This window comes from Xiphophorus maculatus, chromosome 4 (assembly GCF_002775205.1).
Source record: "Xiphophorus maculatus strain JP 163 A chromosome 4, X_maculatus-5.0-male, whole genome shotgun sequence".
NCBI classification, from domain to species: domain Eukaryota; kingdom Metazoa; phylum Chordata; class Actinopteri; order Cyprinodontiformes; family Poeciliidae; genus Xiphophorus; species Xiphophorus maculatus.
Genome location: NC_036446.1, coordinates 6776037 through 6796442, shown reverse-complemented (window position 1 = coordinate 6796442; position 20406 = coordinate 6776037). Strand labels below are relative to the sequence as shown.

Genomic DNA, 20406 nt, shown 5'->3' with positions numbered 1-20406 from the left:
GCTTCTCCAGTCACTTGGTATTTATATACAGAATTAACATGGTATTGGCAATTACCACTACAATGTTATAAAATGAATGCAACATTATCACTAACACTAAAGGTCCTCAGACATTCTTCCATTTCAAAAAATGAATGCAAGATAAGGACACAACCTTGTTGAAGACTAATTTATTTCTGCAACTCTATTTACTAAGTGAAACAAATTAGAAAGATTACACAGACTGATGTTGCAATGTCTTCATTTTCATCATTGTGATTATTTTCAATGACAGCTACTGAAAACATAACACTTATAGTAGAAAGTATGACTACAACCTGCCTAACAATTATTATTCTAACTGGTTCTTTCAATCTGACAAAAGTGCCTTATAAGAATATCCTAAAAACCGAGTTAGCAAAGTTACTGATTTAAGTAATTTAATCCGAGAGTTTGTAAATGGGACATTGTGAAGTTTGGTATGTCATTCCCAGATACAACTTCTGATTTCTAAGAATTACATCTTTTAATTCTGTCTTCCTGCAATATATATTAATATTCTGCTACTCAAACAGAAGAGTGGGACAGATTAAATATCATTATAAAAATGTATTAATTTACTATCTCAATTAAAAGACAAACATCTATTTATTTGTTTAAAATCTTCTGAAACAGTACCCTACTTTGAGTAACAAAGTGCAAAATATTCCTCTAAATTAAGAAAACAATTGCTTTGATCAATAAACATGCTTTTATTTACAGGCAATATCTTTACACACAAAGCATATAAATGTTACTCAAGTTTTACTTTACGTCTGCACACAGATTTCCATAAACACCTGATAAACATGACTGTAGCTAAAAGCGTGAGCATCACTGCTCCTGTCAGGAACAGGACTACATCTACAGAGTGGTAAACATACCAAGGCATTCGGTTAGACTGAGCTTTCAGATGAGCAGCACCTTTGTGCCTAATGACGTATTCTATCCAGAAGAGGGCAGTATCGATTGGCTTCATTGGCTGATCTCTGTGCAGCCTGGAGAGTCTCTGCATGTTCTGCCTGTAGGACGGTTCATTCAGAACTTCCTGCATAGCTTTCAGAAAGCCATCATCTGTGTCCACTGCCCTCAATGTAAGAATTTTAGCTCCTCCTTTCTCTTGCAAGCGCAGCAGATTGTCATACTGGTCAAAAACCAGAGGAAAACCCACTACTGGGACTCCATGGCACAAGGCCTCCTGGACTCCATTTGTTCCTCCATGAGCCACAAATAGCTTTACCTTAGGATGTCCTAAAAGGTCTTTTTGTGGCATCCAGTCAACTTGCAAAGTGTTGTTACCCAGAGTGGATGGTTTGGGTCCTCTATAGCTCCAGATGACTTTTTGTGGCAACTTCGCAAAACCTGCTGCAATGCCATCTGCAAGGTCCTCTGGAAGTTCATTAACAAAAGTTGAGAGGGACATGATAATGACTCCATGCTCTCCAGAACTCTGCACAAACTCCTCCATGTCATCAGGAAGTGGTTCTGCAGGTTTACAATGGAACCCTCCCATGTACACAACATTAGGCATTGTGGGACATGGGTAATCAAAGACAAAATCGGTTCTCATGAGCCAAATGTCTGCATCATTCTGTATCTGATTAAAATCACAATCAGGTCCAAGGTACTTTTCACAAAGTGGCTGGTATACAAACTTAGATGCAAACGTGCTTTGAATGGCAGTCATTAGATAAAAAATTATGTTTTTAACTCTCTGAAAAAAAGTCATTTTATCAGTGAGGCCAGATCCTGTCATAGGGATGTAGGATAATGGTGAGGGAGCAATGGCAAAATGAGCTTCTTCAGGCATTAACCAGCGAACATTATAAACTAAAGGGAGATTCATGTATTTGGCCAAAATTGCCCCATTACCCCAGCATGGATCAGTAAGAACCAGATCAAACTTGGTCTCATTTAATTTCCTCATCAACTCCACATTATCCAGCAGAGCTGGGACAAATGAGCTCACAGAATTGTGAACATCAACAATTTTATCGAGCATGCCTATTGTCATTCGGAGAAAACTGGCGAGAGGTAAAGTCCCCCGTTCAAGTTTTAGAAACTCAGAAAATACTTTTTTCAAAAAATCTCCATCTACCAAGCCCTTTTCCACTGGAACTATGAAAGTATTGTAATATAAGGGATTATCCTTGATGTACCAGGTTTTGCTAGCTCGTGCAATAGTTACATTGTGTCCCCTGGAGTGTAGAGCTTTAAGAAGAATTTCCATGTTTATCCAGTGGCTTCCTTCAGTAGGAAAGACCAAGATGTTGCCACCATGACAGCAGGTGGGAATCAGAACGAGCAGGAGCAACACAGTGCAGCAACAGACTGTCTTCATCTGAAATAAAAAAAAAGTCATTCCATATATAGTTTTAATAATATAAAACAGAAATTAACACAACAGGTCAGCATTCCCTAATTCTAATAATCTCTTGACTGGAATAAAATAATACTGCAAAAGGTACACATTAATATGCATAAACTGTAAAATTCTAATAGTTTATTTTTTTGTGTCAACATAAAATATGCAAACTATTTGCTGACTGAAAGGTGTTAGAGGAAATGTGAGTCTTCGCTCATGCGAATGAATAAGTATTTGCCTCCTTGAATTTTTATGCTGCTTTGGAACGACGTTGTCCCACTTTGCTAACTTGTTTTAATTTAACTACATTACTTTAGTGAACTGGCCTGTTTGCAACAAACTGTTGCAAGTGAATACAAGTCTGGACTTTAAATAAGCAGCACCAAAATCTTCCTCTTTTTGAGCCAGACAAGAGTGAACTTGCTGGTGTGGTGTGATTCATGTCCTGCTGGATGAGTGTACTGAAGCTTAAGGATCTTCTTAGAAAGCAGAAGTCATGATTTCAATAACTGCAGCAAGCTTTTCAGAGTCTAAAGTAAAAAAACAAACAAACAAATAAACAGCGCCAGACCATCAAATTATTGCTACCACGTTTGACACTTTGTGTGATTTTGTTTTCTGAATTGCTATGTCTGCTCTACACCAGATGATCAACATTCAAAAAGTTTACTCTTCTTTAACATTCAGTTGGGGAGAAAAATACAAACAAGAGGTTAATGAAAAGGAAAATCTCAAGAAAGACTAAATGCCAAAATAAAAGAAAGACAGAGGAAAGTTGTTGTTTTGTTTTTCTTTTTGCATGTCATCCAATTTTCATGAAACTCATAGGATACAACCTCCATTAGTTAAAAATCTGGTACATTGCTTGTAGTTATCCTGGTCTCTAAGATTATCATTCAGCAACTCTCACTGGTACATGAACTTGAACACAGTTAATCTGGGCTTGATTCCACTCCCAGATTTAATTTTGTTGAAAGACTGCTTGAGTTGCTAGAGTTGTTTGTTTTTGACACCCTTAAGCTTGCCACTATAGGTACTTTTACCAGAGTTACACAAACATGGCTCTTCTAAACTAAATTATCTAAAGTTCGTTCTCTATATAACCTACAACTGAATGTGGCTTTGGATAACTTTCCCATCGGATATTATTGAGGGCTGCGCCTAATCTGAAGTACAGTGCAACAGTTTATTTAGAATATCTACAGCAAGCTACCAAATGTGAAAACACGTCTTGACAGAACTGTATTTAACACTGCAGGGACTAATTGTGACATGCTTAGCTCCTTGATGTACAAGTGTAACTTTACATGTGCAAAAATGTTCAGTAACATTTGCCTGAGTAAAATCACTGAGGAGATTTGAATAGATAGTTAGATATCAAGATAGCTACTTACAGTTAGTCTTCTTAGTCCAGACTTACGTGAAAGCTGTTTCAGAGTGCTACAGGACAATCCCCATACGGAACACACCTTTAGTCCAGTCACGCCTTTCAAATGGTTCTATAAAGTAATAACCTGTGTGTGAGAACAGTAAAAACAGACTGACTAACAAAAACTATGCGGTGATTTTTAGGAATGTGAAACTGACGAAAATCGTTAAGTTTTGGGGAGAAATCTTGTTTAAAATCGTTGTTCAATCCAAGAATGGTGGCAGGAAGTGTGCAAAAGCAATGAAAAGAAAGCAAGTAAGGTGAAACTTTATAGGAAGTCGCGTAACTGTACAGAGCCTCCTGTTGAGAAAAAAATATTTTCTCCATAGCGACACCTAGTGTCTGAGAAAAGGAATGCCGCAATTAGAGACCGTGTTTGGCATAGTTATTGACTAACAACACGACACGCTTTGATTCAGCCAAACTGTGCAAATTAAAAAAAAAAAATCTTATCAGCATAAAAAAAAAATCTCTCTAAATAGCTCAATGTTGGTTACATTCAGTACAGAATAAAAGTAATTGATAAGTATACATTTGTGTGCATAAATTAGATTTTCCAGAATACCCTTGTCCTAAATTACTCCAATTCAGTCACATAGCCCCATTCCTTTTTTGTTGTATACTAAATTGGAATGCATTAAATCATCAGAGCACACTTTGGTTGGTGTGGCAAATCTGTTTCTCATGGTCCTACACATGGTAAAAAGAAAGTACACCCTGTGTCTGTCCTTTACCAGGTTCGAAAATGTGTAAATTAGACATTTTATTGTGTATGATCTCTGTGCACTCTAGATAATCTGCATGTTCACCTGGCAGGAGTGTTTGTTCAAGAACTACATAGCTTTTTGGACGCTGTCATCATTGTCCGAAAAATTTAAGACTTTTAGGTCCTTCTCTGCCGATTGCCAAACTGATTTAAAAACAAGGGTAAGTTCACTATTCAGACTTCATGCCACAGAACCTCTTCTACTCCCAGTTTTCCTCTGTGATCCATAAACAGTTTACAGTCTACAGTTGCAAGCACAAAGTCTATCTTCAAAAAATGCAGAGATTAAGAGCTTATGCTCTTTACCCCAGTGTATGCTGCTAAATTATGATAACGTGTGCAAGGAACAAACATAATAAGCTTACTCATTGACAGGACAAATGTAGATACAGTTCAAACATTGTGTCTCTTATCTCCAGTTCAAAATGGCATTATTACCTGCTTTCCAGTTGCTTGGTATTTATATACAGAACAAGGCAACCCAAACACAAAGGAGTAAAGATGAATGCACTTGCAACTATAGTGTGATAAAGTGTGTGCAACATTATCACTTACATTAAAGACCCTCAGACATTGTTCCACTTATATCAAAGACATGGTGTTCAGTTTCTATCTTTATTTCAAAAACGTTTATGTAAAATAAAAACACAACTGTATTGAAAAGTAATTTATTTTAGTAACTCAATTTAAAAGTGAAACAGATTAGAAAAATTACATAGACTGATGTTGTAATGGATTTATTTTTGTTCACTGTGATTATTTTCAATGAAAATTAGAAGATAACACTTAAAATAGAAAGTATGGCTACCACCTGCTCAACAATTGTTATCCAAAGACAATATAGAGCCTTATAAGAATATTTTAATTTATAAAATAGCTGAGTTTTTAGTAACTTAGCAAAGTAACTGAAATAATTTAATCAGACAGTTTGTAAATGGAACATTTTGGTGTATCAATCCCACACACAACTTGATATCCAAGGATAATGTCCTTTAATCCTGTTCTGCTGCAATATATAATATTCTGCTATCAAACACAAGAGTGGGACAGATTAAAAATATTTAAAATAATTAATTAATTTACTGTCAATTAAAAGACAAACATCTATTTATTTGTTTAAAATCTTCTGAAACAGTACCCTACTTTGAATAACAAAGTACAAAATATTCCTCTAAATTAAGAAAACAATTGCTTTGATCAATAAACATGCTTTTAATTACAGGCAATATCTTTACACATAAAGGATAGAAATGTTACTCAAGTTTTACTTTACGTCTGCACACAGATTTCCATAAACACCTGATAAACATGACTGTAGCTAAAAGCGTGAGCATCACTGCTCCTGTCAGGAACAGGACTACATCTACAGAGTGGTAAACATACCAAGGCATTCGGTTAGACTGAGCTTTCAGATGAGCAGCACCTTTGTGCCTAATGACGTATTCTATCCAGAAGAGGGCAGTATCGATTGGCTTCATTGGCTGATCTCTGTGCAGCCTGGAGAGTCTCTGCATGTTCTGCCTGTAGGACGGTTCATTCAGAACTTCCTGCATAGCTTTCAGAAAGCCATCATCTGTGTCCACTGCCCTCAATGTAAGAATTTTAGCTCCTCCTTTCTCTTGCAAGCGCAGCAGATTGTCATACTGGTCATAAACCAGAGGAAAACCCACTACTGGGACTCCATGACACAAGGCCTCCTGGACTCCATTTGTTCCTCCTTGAGACACAAATAGCTTTACCTTAGGATGTCCTACAAGGTCTTTTTGTGGCATCCATTCAGTCAGTAAAGTGTTGTTACCCAGAGTGGATGGCTTGGGGCCTCTGAAGCTCCAGATGACTTTTTGTGGCAACTTCGCAAAAGCTGCTGCAATGCCATCTGCAAGGTCCTCTGGAAGTTCATTAACAAATGTTGAGATGGACATGATAATGACTCCATGCTCTCCAGAACTCTGCACAAACTCCTCCATGTCATCAGGAAGTGGTTCTGGAGGTTTACAATGGAACCCTCCCATGTACACAACATTAGGCATTGTGGGACGTGGGTAATCAAAGACAAAATCGGTTCTCATGAGCCAAATGTCTGCATCATTCTGTATCTGATTAAAGTCACAATCAGGTCCAAGGTACTTTTCACAAAGTGGCTGGTATACAAACTTAGATGCAAACGTGCTTTGAATGGCAGTCATTAGATATAAAATTATGTTTTTAACTCTCTGAAAAAAAGTCATTTTATCAGTGAGGCCAGATCCTGTCATAGGGATGTAGGATAATGGTGAGGGAGCAATGGCAAAATGAGCTTCTTCAGGCATTAACCAGCGAACATTATAAACTAAAGGGAGATTCATGTATTTGGCCAAAATTGCCCCATTACCCCAGCATGGATCAGTAAGAACCAGATCAAACTTGGTCTCATTTAATTTCCTCATCAGCTCCACATTATCCAGCAGAGCTGGGACAAATGAGCTCACAGAATTGTAAATATTAAGTTTTTTGTCAAGCAGGCCTATTGCCATTTGGAAAAAACTGGTAAGAGTTAAAGTCCCCTGTTCAAGTTTTATGAACACAGAAAACATTTTTTTCAAAAAATCTCCATCTACCAAGCTCTGTTCTACTGGCACTATGAAGGTCTTGTAATATAAGGGATTATCCTTGATGTACCAGGTTTTGCTAGCTCGTGCAATAGTTACATTGTGTCCCCTGGAGTGTAGAGCTTTAAGAAGAATTTCCATGTTTATCCAGTGGCTTCCTTCAGTAGGAAAGACCAAGATGTTGCCACCATGACAGCAGGTGGGAATGAGAACAAGCAGGAGCAACACAGTGCAGCAACAGACTGTCTTCATCTGAAATGGAGAAAAAATGTTTTCAGTAAATATTTTCAATAATATAAAACAGAAATTAATATAATCTGTTAAACAGAATCATCTTTTGACTGGAATAAAACTAATGCAAAATGTATTGATTGAAATGTATGAGCTGCAAATGCTACTAGACTATTTTTCACTGTCTTATGTTCTTTTACATAATAGTGATGGTTTGTATGCAATCAGTTATACAGAACTCTTGAGTTTTAACCATAAGCGAATTTAGAGCTCATCACTAAACATCACTAAACTTTTCCAGTTTCACCATTCAGGTGTATTTTCTCAGCAAATGCACTTTTATACACTGTATTTTGGCTGCATTTAACATAAATATGGAGGACTAAAATATTAATAGTTAAGTAATTAAAAATAAAAGCGGAAATCTATATTGTTTTGTTTTTCCTGAAGTAAAACAACTATCTACATAATTCAAAAAGGATGAATAAATAGTTTTTGATTTCTAATGTTAACATCCATAAACTTATAATTCTCACTGGGAAGAGATTTCTTAAGTTGTACGATTTCTATTTAAAAAGTAATCCAACTGTTTTTCAAAGATTGCTGGAAATAATGGTATGTCAGATAAATCTGTTTTCTTGTTATAAATGTTCTATTGATTAAGCAAATAAACAAGTAAGCATAATTATCTAAAAAAGCAAGACCACCATTACCACTCTCAAAGATGAAGCATACACACTATTTGCTAGTCAGAGGAAATGTAAGCCTTTTCTTATCTGAATATTATGGTATTTGAGGGCTGCTCCTAATCTGAAGCAGTGGAAGAGATTACATGTGGAAACACGTCTTGACAGAACTGGATTTACCACCTCAGGGATCAGTTATAACATGCATTGCTTCCTGTAAAGCTTACATGTGCAAAAATGTTCAGTAACATTTTCCAGAGTACCTGTCAAGTTTCCCGTTTTGGCCGGGAAACTTACGTATTTTTCCCCTCTGACTTCTTCTTCCCGCTGTTTCCTGTTACAGTAGTTTTTTTCACCCCCTCCCCACCCCCCACTTCTCCAAGTACACCTCGCTGCTGCAAACAGAAAGGGACGGGGACGGACCACTGTCAGTCTCATACCTTATTTGGAAATGGGACCATTGCTGGTTTGGTCACATGAGCTTCAGACTAACAGACAATCTTTTAAGAATACTTTCAATGGCGGGTAAAATATCAGGTAAATAGTGGTGAAACCAAAAAGAACTCTGTCTCAACTGTTTGCTGAAAGAACATGGAAGATGGCAAGAAATATTTTAGCAGAGAGCATCCATCCTTGTTTTTTGTCAGTTTGAACCTCTGAGCTCATGAAGGCGTTACTGTGTTCCTCTGGCAACTAAGAACATCTATAGAAGTCATTTATTGACAGCAATAATTATTCTTAACCAAACTAAATGATAACATTTACCTATTGCTTGCTAAGTGTTTTGCTCTATTCACAAATTGTTGATAATGTGATTTTATAAATATGATTTATTTTATCGTTTTAGAGTCGAAGGAAAATTTCCACGTTGATAGACTAAATAGTTTCATCTTATTTTTTCCTATATATAAGACTCTACCAACAAAAAGTATCTTAGAATAATTTACATGGCACCGTAAAAACAAAAATGTGAATTTTTGCTTGTATCTGTTTAACAACCCTGGTTGTAACAACCTGGGTTGTTATTCTTCTGTACCTAATTCATTTGTTTGTTATTGACTTTTGCTCAATTAAATTTCTTATTTATACATTGGCATTTTTATTACAGTTGATCATGTTGTTTTTCATGTCTCTTTATTTCTATAATGATGGATATATATATATATATATATATATATATATATATATATATATATATATATATATATGTATATATATATATATATATATATATAGATATATATATATATATATATATATATATATATATATATATATATATATATATATATATATATAGAAAATGTATAAAAGTATTGTTTACGTCATTTAATTAGCTCTACATCCTTAAGGAAATGAAAAAATATGGTGTTTTATAAGATAATTTATCTTTTACGGTGCCAGAAATGCCGAAATTAATAGTAAATAATAAAGACTGCGGTATTCTGATTTAGTAATGTAATTAGATTAGTTGTGTTACCACCCCCATGCCACTAGAGGCAGTAGCAGGCCCAAAAAGATGCGACTAAGGAGCAGAATTAGAAGTACACCGAAAGCTACAGAATTTGTTAAAAACTGTGAGCTGCGCTGAAGTAAATAAAAGAGAGAAGCTCAAATACATGCTGAGAGTGAAAATCCTTCTTAAAGGTGAAAATATATCACAGGTTTTAAAAAGAAAATAAAAACGGGAGGCCGCGGATAATCTAGGAAATAGCGCCCCTTTCACTTCCGGAGTGCAATGGTCCCATTTCCAAATAAGGTATGAGACTGACAGTGGTTCGTTCCCGCCCCTTTCTGTTTGCTGCAGCTCCGCTCCGACGGCAACAGCGGTCGGATAAACATTTCCTGTATTCTCAAGTCCAAAACTTGACAGGTATGACATTCAGACAGGAGATTAAATAGATAGCTAGACAGATATAGCTACTTACAGTTAGTCTTCTCAGTCCAGACCACACGTGGAAGCTGTTTCAGTGTGCCACAGGACGATCTCCGTAAATGAAAGACATAAGGTACAACAACCTTCAGCCCAGTCACGCCTACCAACGGTTCTAAAGAGTAATAAACTGAGAATAGGCGTAACAGAATGACCAACACAAATGACGTGATGTGAAAATTAACTGACTCGTATCATCGAGTTTAGAGATGAAATCCGGTTTTAAAACGGATTGTTCCATACTACAATGATGACATGAAAACCGTGCAAAATCAATGACAGGAAAGCAAGTGAGAGGAAACTTCACAGGAAGTCAACGAACTGCTCATTCCTCCGGCTGATAGAAAATATTTTCTCCATGGCGACATCCAGTGCCTGAGAAATTTTTTTTTATAAATTAGAAACTGTGTTTGATGAACACATCTTTGCAGCACGACACGCATTGATTCAGCTAGATTGTGTAAATTTCAAAAACATATCAAGAAATATTTCAGCATAAAAATCAACCTAAATACATCATTATTGGTTGCATCCAGTGCATAATAGTTATATATATTTATAACCCAATATTTTATTCTGTGCTAAACAGTTACTGTATTAAATGATAGTTTGTAACTAAAATCCAATTTATTTCAGTACAAATTGGAAAAAATTGTTCAGAAAAGAAAATAACATGTATTCATGAATATTTTTAATACCATAAGGTAAACAAATAAGTGGATTAAACATTGTAGGAGGACATTATGGACTACAATAAAAAAGTAAAAATTACATTTCCTTAGCCACCAATATAATATTGAACAAAACCCGTCTGCAGTACTGTTAGAGTCCAAATATGTTTCAATACAAGCATTCAGAGTCCATCAAGTTAATATTACTGCTTTCAATCTTGTCCCCAGCTTGTGAAAATGTTCAGATAGTGCTGACTTGATGAATCTGTCTAATCATTACTCAAGTTTTACTTTACATCCACACACAGATTTCCATAAACATCTGATAAACGTGGCTGTAGCTAGAAGCGTGAGCAGTACTGCACCTATCAGGAAGAGGTCTACGTCTACAGAGTGGTAAACATACCAGGGCATTCTGTAGCAATACTCAATGTACTCAATGTAAGAATTTTAGCTCCACCTTTTACTTGCAAGTGCAACAGATTGTCATACTGATAAAAAAACAAGGGTAAACCCACTACTGCGACTCTGTGATAAATGGCTTCTTGGTTTCCATTTGTTCCTCCATAAGCCACAAATAGCTTTACATTAGGATGTCCTAAAAAGTCTTTTTGTGGCGTCCAGTCAACCAGTAAAGTGTTGTTACCCAAAGTGGACGGTTTGGGTCCTCTATAGCTCCAGGTGACTTTTTGTGGCAACTTTGCAAAAGCTGTTGCAATGTCATTTGCTCGATCATCTGGAAGTGCAGGCACAAATGTTCCTAAAGACATGATAATGACACCATGATTGGCAGAACTCTGCACAAACTACTCCATATAGTCAGGAAGTGGTTCTGCACATTTACAGTGGGATCCTTCCATGTACACAACATTAGGCATTGTGGGACGTGGGTAATCAAACACAAAGTCAGTTCTCATAAGCCAGATGTCTGTATCTATCTTTAAATGGTCAAAGTCACAATCAGATCCAAGATATTGCTCACAAAGTGGCTGGTAAACTTGCTTAGTGACCAACATATCATTCATTCGGATGATATAGTATAAAATGTTGTTTTTTAACCCTTTGAATAAAGGTCATTTTATCACTGTAGCCAGATCCTGTGATAGGAATATATGATAATGGTGAAGGAGCGATGCCAAATTGACCTTCTTCAGATATTATCCAGCGAACATTAAAAACTAGAGAAATGCTTAAATATTTGGCCAAAAGTGCTCCACTGCCCCAGCAGGGGTCAGTGAGAACCAGATCAAACTTGGTGTTGTTCAGGGTTCTAATTAACTCTGCATCATCCAACATGGCTGAGGCATATTCACTGACAGCCCTAGGAATCTCCAGGGTAGTGCTGAACATCCCAAGCAAAGCTGGTCAAAGGTAAAGCCCCACGCTCAAACTGTACGATGTCAAATATGATTTTGGTGATGAACTTCTGATAGAAGCTCCTCTTCTGTGAATGTGCTGGAATAGGAAGAGTTATCTTTAATGTACCAGCTGTTGCTGGGGCGCATCACAGTCAGGCTGCGTCCTCTGGAGTGCAGAACTTTGATTAAAATATCCATGTTTATCCAGTGACTGTCCTCGATAGGAAGAACCAATATGTGTCCTCCTTTGCAGCAGCAGGGGACGAGGATGAACAGGACCAAAGCCCTGCAGCAGTAGATTAGCTTCATCTGAAATACAAGAAGCTGATTGTCAGTTTAGAGAGAAAACAAAGATATGATACAAATTATAGAACATATGAGCAAAGTAAAGTTCCAACACATTATCTGTACATTTCACATCCATGTAGTTATTGATCATAATTCAATAAGTCCAGCTAAATGTTAATAAATGACAGTATGAAAGTGATTTGAAGTCTTGACAGCAGAAAAGCTTTCTCTAAATTTAGGAATGCAATTATTACTTTTCGGTTTTCAGCGCTAGGAAGTAAATAATTTGCATTGTTACCGTGATAAGTAACAATGCAACTTCAACTGACAAAAAACTGAGTTTGAGTTAAGTTACAACATACGAACATCAAATTATCAGGTGTATTGAGTCCAGTTCACTAGCAGGTTCTTCATTGTTGTTACGCCATTCCTCGCACAAACGAGGTTCATGGACATTACTGCAAGTATCGTTACTCATGACTGTGTGAACTGGTTCCAAGTTTTGCTGGGAAATTAGCATCTCCATAAAACTAATTTGTCAAAGAAATCATGAAGGGTTTTCTGGTAAACAGCTGATTTTATAATTGACAAAACACACTGTTTAGCTTCCCTAAACATCTTTAATGGTGCTCTTGAAGCACTGACTCCATTTGCAATCATTTCAAAAGTGCAGTTATCCCTGATGATTTCACTTTTTTTATTATTATTTTTACCACACTTTTTCCTGCCACTCATCTTTCCATAATTGTGCGTGAATACATCACTGTGTCTAATTTCCTTGAAGACTACATTTTTTTGTTTTTCTTTATCATCTAAATTGACAAAAATAACACCTTGAAACACATCCGTATGTAATAAATCTGTATACAACACAGATTTAACAGCATAAGTTTGGATTGAATTCTGAAGTTTCCCACATTGCTGAAAGGTTAGTGAACACAGAAATAGGCTCAAAATTAGAAATAGTAGATGCAAGTCAGTTCTGGTACTTTCCCTTCTCTTGCTTGGTAGTTGCACGACAATGATGCCTCCCTTCACATTTATTCCACAGCAGAATGGGTTATTACAGATATCTGTAATAAGATTCCCTGAAAAATTGCACTTACACCTCCATTGTTCTTTTTGTTTTTTGTCTATTTTCTCCCATTTGTCATGTCTTACCATGTTCCCACCTGTGCAGACGTGGATCACAGGAAACATTGTAATGGTAATGGGAATCAGAGCTCGCCATTTACTGTTTTGGTCTAGGCAGCAGGTTGGCTGATTCAGAGGATGGCTATTACTGCATGTGATGAGTGACTGGATTTCTCAGAGCACAGAAGGAGAGATGCTGGTCGTGGTGGAGGGGCTGAGGAGGACTGTGAGGAGAGAGAAGGAAGGAAAGGAGGGGTGAGAGGAGAACAGAATACGTTGCCTGTGCACAACTGGATGCAGCCGGGAGTGCAGCAGCGCCTGTGGGAGGCAAGAAAAAGAACCTGCCTGGAATGGAGGAGAGCGATGCAGCACAGTTGCTGTTGTCAGGACTCCCTCCACCTTTCATCTGCCGCCACGCTGGATTCTGTGTTAATGAGAAAGATTCGGAGCAGGTACGCATCCAGCCTTTGCATGCTGCAATATGGACTGCATTTATTTCTTATAAGAGATTCATGTTTGCAAGGTGAAGGTGGAGGGCATTCTTGATTTGTGGAGGGTGCTATTCCTCTATTAAAAGTGTTATCGGTGCAGTGGTCAGTGGAAGATGCATGTAGGCATGATAACTTAAGGTTATTGCCAATAAATACAAATGATTTCTTAGTAGACTCAATTTGTTTCATTACTATTGACAGCTTGGGGATGCCTAAGAGACCAGCTGCTTGTGTTCAACTTTGACATGATGCTTAGAGCAGGAGAGGCGACCACTTTCCATGTACTGCTGCTAATGCTGCTTCCATCTCTGTGCTGGTACCACCTGTGTCACTCTCTTCGTAAGTATTATACTGTATGCATGAAAAAGCTCTTATTTAAATTATTCAAGCAGAAAAAAGGGATAAATATTATTGCTTTCTGTCAGTACAAAGTATAATGCATCAGGTACTATACCTAATTATGAAATCCAGTTGATTTTGTTTATATATGAGTTTGTTCTTATTCATTGGATGATTTAGCAGGGTCCCCAATCAAATTGCTTCTCCTTTGGCAAATCAGGCAGATTCATTCATGCAGGACTGAGTCACTTGTAAGATTTTGCTTCTCAGGTTGATGAAACAGACAGAAAGGATGTCAGTGGTTATATCTGGGTTTCAACGTTTTCAGCCAAAATACTTAATTACATTAGGATTGCCTAAATCTACAACTCCTACATTTTTAACATAAAATTACTTTTACCTACATATACACATAATTCATATTTGACCAGGAATTAAGAAATGGAAATAGTCCTACCACATAAATCTAAAACAATACATGATTACAATTAGATAAATATAAAGCATGTTTTGTTCAAACAACAAGGGATCTAAGAGCTGTTCTAAGCAGAGATGTAAACAACTGACAACATGAGTGGATCAAGCTGAAGGAGTAAGCACAAATAAAAACTGTCAGAGAAGTTCTGCGTTTATGGATTGTTGTATTGAGACTGAATTAACAAAGGTTTACTATCTCCATATCCGTAATGAGCCATCCATCAAATTATGTAATTTATGTTCATTTGAAAACAGTGTTTTTGTGTTTCATAATGCTTCACTCCTGAGCAGCGACATTATTCATCAAAAATACAATGGGTAACATTAAATATTAATTTCACTCTGCAGCAGATGTCAGTTTAGCTCTGATAGATTAAACTGCACAGATGTTATTCAGAGGTACTGTTTCTTTCCCCAACAGTACCTCAGGCCACAAACGACATTTCCAAAAGGAGGAAACAGCCTGTCTCATGGGATGGCATGTTGTAGAAGAAGACAGGGTGATCCTGAATTTGTTTATCATACAGCCACTGGCTGGGAATGTTTTCGTTACTGGTGATACACACCTGTGTGGCCATCATCATGGTGAATGTTCAGCTGCAGTACTATGCAATATTGACACAACCATGAATTTTTTCATTATTTGTCTCCCCACAACCAGAAGCTGCAATGGATCTTATTTGGATTTTACCTGATAGAACAACTCACTAGTGTGCATAATTCTGAGGTGGAAGGAAAAGGATACTGAATTCAGAAAAATGCGATATTCAGCTTCTCTGACTCAGTATTTTGCAGGACCATCTTTGGCTACAATTACAGCTGTTGTGTCTATACAAGCTTGACACATATATAGAAAGGAATATTTACCCATTCTATTTTTAATTGGGTTAATCAAAATAAGTTTACTGGATGGAGAACAACTGTGAACACCAGTTTTCAAGTTCTCACATAGATTCTTGATAAGATTTGGTCTATCATGTCATATAATATATTAGATAGTCCTGTATCATAAAAATATGAACTTGTTTGAATCACATTGCATTACATAATAGCATTACAGGATTTTCTATGCAGACCAAAGAACTCAATTTTGGCCACATCTTTCTAGAGCAACTTCTTGTATGAAGTTGCTTTGTCCTCTACATGCTTTGTGGTGTACTGCAAATGACATTCTTCTTACCATGCTTGTATAAATCCCAGATTTGGGAAGTGCAGGACTATTCTCTTGACAGATTATCTCACATGAGCTGTGGATCTATGCAACTCCTTAGAGTCAACATGGTTCTGTAAGCTGCTTCTCTTCTCATCAGCCTGTTAAAACTGCCTTGTTTTGGTTTAGTTTTGCACTTGTCAGATATTATTTAAGATTTTCAGATGATGCTGTTTACTAATGTGCTTCGGCAAAGTGAAGAGGCCTTTAAATTATTTCTGATGAGACTGAGTATTCAACTTCCTGAGACAAATGACTGGACTGGATTTTATTTTTGGGCCGTTAGATTTAAAGGAGGCTAAATGAATACACAAAATCCAAAGGAGGAAATGAAGCCGAAACAAATCCAAAAACAGAGCAGAAACTAGAAGCTGCATAATAAACTAACAGTAACTAAAGGAACCAAGGGGAAATATAATGCAAATATAGAGGAGACAGGTGGACCTTTCCACAATTCCTGGGAAATATTTTAATTCTACTATCCATCAATGCCAGTCCAAATAAGGTTAAACACGAACTAGCATGGTCAAATGGTCGAAGCTTGCTGGAGAGGCTGTTCTGTAATAAAAAATGCAAACATGGAGCTTCTTCCTTACGACTGCAAGAAAAGAGTCAGAGCTTGGTGGATGGTTCCTGTCTGGCTTTGCTTCTCAAAGTAAGCAGGCAATCATCATGCCACTTTTTTATTATTATTTTGAAACACAAATACTCTTAATTGTTTTCATTTACAATTTCAAACCAATGAGGCGTCAGTCAGGCATAACTGTGACATACTGTAGAAAAATCCAGGATAGTGTTGTATTTCATATTCAAGCTGTAAAGTGTATTTTTCTGTCTTTTCTCACATCTCAGAGGCTCCAAATCTCTCCTCCTATGCAAAAGCAGAAGATAAACTGTTCAAATACCTCTTTCAAAACTACCAGAAATGGGTCCGTCCAGTAGAGTATCTAAACCAGACCATCAGTGTGAAGTTTGGGTTGGCCATCTCCCAGCTGGTTGATGTGGTGAGCTTAAAGGTTTTCCAATCCTTTGCAATGGCTCTGAAGGTTTGAGTTATAGTCAGTAACCTTTTGATTTTCCCTTCCAGGATGAAAAAAACCAGTTAATGACAACTAATGTTTGGGTGAAACAGGCAAGTAAAGTAGCACATACATAAATAACTGATTTTGGATTTCGTTTCCTTTTCTGGTAAACCTATTTGGTGCTCATAGCCATTTTGTGTATGAAAGTGCTTTCAGTTCTAGCAGATAAGCAGAAGCAGTCTGTCCCTCTGTGGGGATTTTTTATTCAGGTCTGGTTGCATTTCTTTGACAGTTCTCATCTATTTGAGCCAATTCGACCCTGTGCCTACACACCTGCTTCCCCATGCCCGCTCCACCCCCTCTCCTGCTCCTGTCAGCTGTATATGTGGACTCTGTGGCGGGCCGTATAAATTATTAAACCCAGCTCTTTGTTTCAGTTCGGATATATTCTCCCACAGTGATAAGTTACATCACGCCACATTGGGATACTGAAGGGCAGGGGCAGGTGAGATGATCTATCATTCCCAAAATGGCTATGTGTTCAATTTAAAGCTGTTTTTAGCCTGTTTACTTTAACTGTATGTGTCAGGTCAATGCCGTGGGACACTAAAACCAAAGCAAACAGTGTTGCCTCCCATTGTGAGTTGTTGCAAAGGAAATTGCACCTGTATTGTTTCCTGAAATTATTTATTCTCTATTGTATAGGAATGGGTTGATATGAAATTGAGATGGAGCCCTGAAGACTTTCTGGGCATCACAACCATTCGTGTTCCCTCAGACAGGATCTGGCTTCCTGATGTTGTACTTTATGACAAGTATGTGACACAATGAGATGGACTGCTGTATGATAATAGTAGATTAGAGGTGATAATTTAAGGGTTTTAGAAAACTGCAATCACAAAGCACAGAGCTAAATAGCCTCTGGTTATTTTGTCTCTAAAGTTCAGATGGACGTTTTGAGGGAACTATCACTAAGGCTGTAGTCAAGTACGACGGAACCATTTCATGGAATCCACCAGCCAACTACAAGTCCGCCTGCACCATTGATGTCACCTTCTTCCCATTTGACCTCCAGAACTGTTCAATGAAGTTTGGATCCTGGACCTATGATGGCTCACAAGTGAGTCTAAATTTCATTGAAAGTGCACAGTGCATTAGCAGTGGTAACCTTTTACTAATTTTATGATGTATTCTTATAGGTGGACGTCCTTCTGGAAGATTTCCACGTGGACAAGCAGGATTATTTTGACAATGGGGAATGGGAGATAGTGAAAGCAACAGGCAGCCGTGGTCTCAGAACTGATGGCAGCAGTTCCTATCCCACCATCACCTACTTCTTTATTATCCGCAGGCTGCCTCTTTTCTACACTCTCTTCCTCATCATCCCTTGCATTGGCCTGTCCTTTCTCACCATTCTTGTCTTCTATCTGCCCTCAAACGGTGGTGAAAAGATCTCTCTCTGCACCTCAGTGCTGGTGTCACTCACAGTCTTCCTCTTGGTCATTGAAGAAATCATCCCTTCTTCTTCCAAGGCAATCCCTCTTATTGGGGAATACCTGGTCTTTACCATGATCTTTGTCACATTGTCAATCGTCATCACTGTCTTTGCCATCAACATCCACCATCGCTCCTCATCGACACATCATGGCATGGCACCATGGGTGAGAAGGATTTTTCTACATCGGCTACCTAAGCTGCTATGCATGCGCAGCCATGTGGACCGCTACGCTACAGCCAGAGTGCCTGAATCAGAAAGAAATATTGGATTAGGCAATATGAAAAACCCAACCCCTGAGCTCACTCCACTTCTCTACACCCAGCACAACCTCCAAGCAGCTTTGGAATCTATTCGCTACATCACCATGCATGTGGTTAAAGAAAACCAGGTCAGAGAGGTGAGTTTGACCTTTTTCAGCATTTCTCACAAAATGCTGAAAAAGAGTACAAAAGCATTAGTCGGTTCCACATTTCCTCGTCACTAAGCTATTGGTAATATTCTTAGAGGTTGATTTGTGCTTCTTTTTTCCTACAGGTGGTGCGAGACTGGAAGTTTGCTGCTCAGGTCCTGGATCGAATGTTTCTGTGGGCCTTCCTTCTGGTGTCAGTTCTTGGATCTGCTCTCCTTTTCATCCCAGTCATTCACAAATGGGCCAGCATCATCGTCCCTACTCATCCCGGCAGTACTCTCTAGGAACGTCTTCAATCACAATGGGAGATGAAAGAAAAGCACATTAACTGCTCTTCAGACCATCTGAGACATTTGAATGACAGTGCAGACTATTCACAACATTCCTTTGCATTCGATTTCTGAGATTCTATTGTGCCAGAAATAATGCTGCAACTCTGAACACAGTTATTGCTGACTGGACATGTGTACAATGTGCATTTTATAGTATTATTCTAAGCTTGTTTCTAAAGACCAGCTAGACAGGAAAAGCAACAAAAGAAAACGTAGATACATATTCATGTACCGGTAGTTTAAATCATGACAACTGCCGTAGTAATGGACAGGAAATTTAGTCATTTGAGTTTAACTTAACATGTAGAACAAATGTTTTGTTAACTGGAATCTACTTACAGACTAACAATAGTCTTTCTTGTCAGCATTTAAATTCACAGCTTTCCTTGAAGAAAGCAGGACAAACTCTGCATTCTTTGAACAGGCTGTAAAAGAACAATATTAACAACATACCAATTGTATGTCAAGAAATTAAGTGAGAAAACAACTTATTTGTCACACCAAAACTGTGTCACAATAGCTTTATTATGGGCACATAGGCAAGATCAAATTCTGCAGCACATATATTTGGTCACAATGCCAAGAGAACCCGTGGGCTTTTTACTGGAGCATTCATTGCCTCTAAGTGGCCACACACCTATAAAATAGAATGTTCTCTTGTATAAGGTCACAAGAGAAAATTAAAATAAATTAAAACTACAAAATCAGAAGGTCATGAAGACAGGAGAAGTGAAGACAAGAGTTAGCTCAGCTACTCTGTAGAGGATGCTCATTTACGCCGCTTACATCCAGAATCTTGTTCTCCTGCTCATGATTTACTGTATATCTGATTATTGTGGATGAAGGTCAGAACACATGAGACTATGGAGTTTTATTATCCATAGCTCCAGCTCCAGTGACTAAGAGTCACTGGAGCTGACTCTTAGTTTGGCCAGTTCCTACTCAACTGTGTACTGCATAACTGCATACTGAAAATACTTTGCTATATAAAATAAATATATATAGATAAACAAATGTGTTTGTGCTATACAGTGCTTGTCAGTAGTTTGCATACAGACATTTTTGGGTTTTATTAATGCATTTGAACTGTTCTTTTTTCATGATAGGATGAATTTTCAAAACAAAATAGTCAAAATTAAAGACAAATAGACTCAAATATAC

The 20406-nt window shown here is 37.5% G+C and overlaps 1 protein-coding gene and 3 pseudogenes across 2 annotated transcripts; 1 reads left to right on the top strand and 3 right to left on the bottom strand.

Moving 5' to 3' along the window:
- Positions 1–711: 711 nt before the first annotated feature.
- On the bottom strand, positions 712–4103 carry LOC111608335 (annotated as a pseudogene).
- A 1196-nt stretch (positions 4104–5299) lies between these two features.
- Positions 5300–10306, bottom strand: LOC106699818 (annotated as a pseudogene).
- On the top strand, positions 9886–20331 carry LOC102224427 (neuronal acetylcholine receptor subunit alpha-5). 2 transcript variants are annotated; one of them, XM_005805542.3, is made up of 9 exons: positions 9886–9956; positions 13646–13919; positions 14160–14297; positions 16837–16988; positions 17072–17116; positions 17712–17821; positions 17949–18126; positions 18206–18901; positions 19039–20331. In XM_005805542.3, exons 3-9 carry the CDS (start codon positions 14204–14206, stop codon positions 19195–19197), a joined length of 1434 nt encoding a protein of 477 aa, XP_005805599.2. In that variant the 5' UTR covers positions 9886–9956; positions 13646–13919; positions 14160–14203; the 3' UTR covers positions 19198–20331. The 2 variants fall into 2 exon arrangements, with proteins under 2 accessions (XP_005805599.2, XP_023188357.1); XM_023332589.1 differs by having other exon boundaries at positions 9900–9956; positions 13582–13919.
- On the bottom strand, positions 10700–13585 carry LOC102229609 (annotated as a pseudogene).
- Positions 20332–20406: the final 75 nt, after the last annotated feature.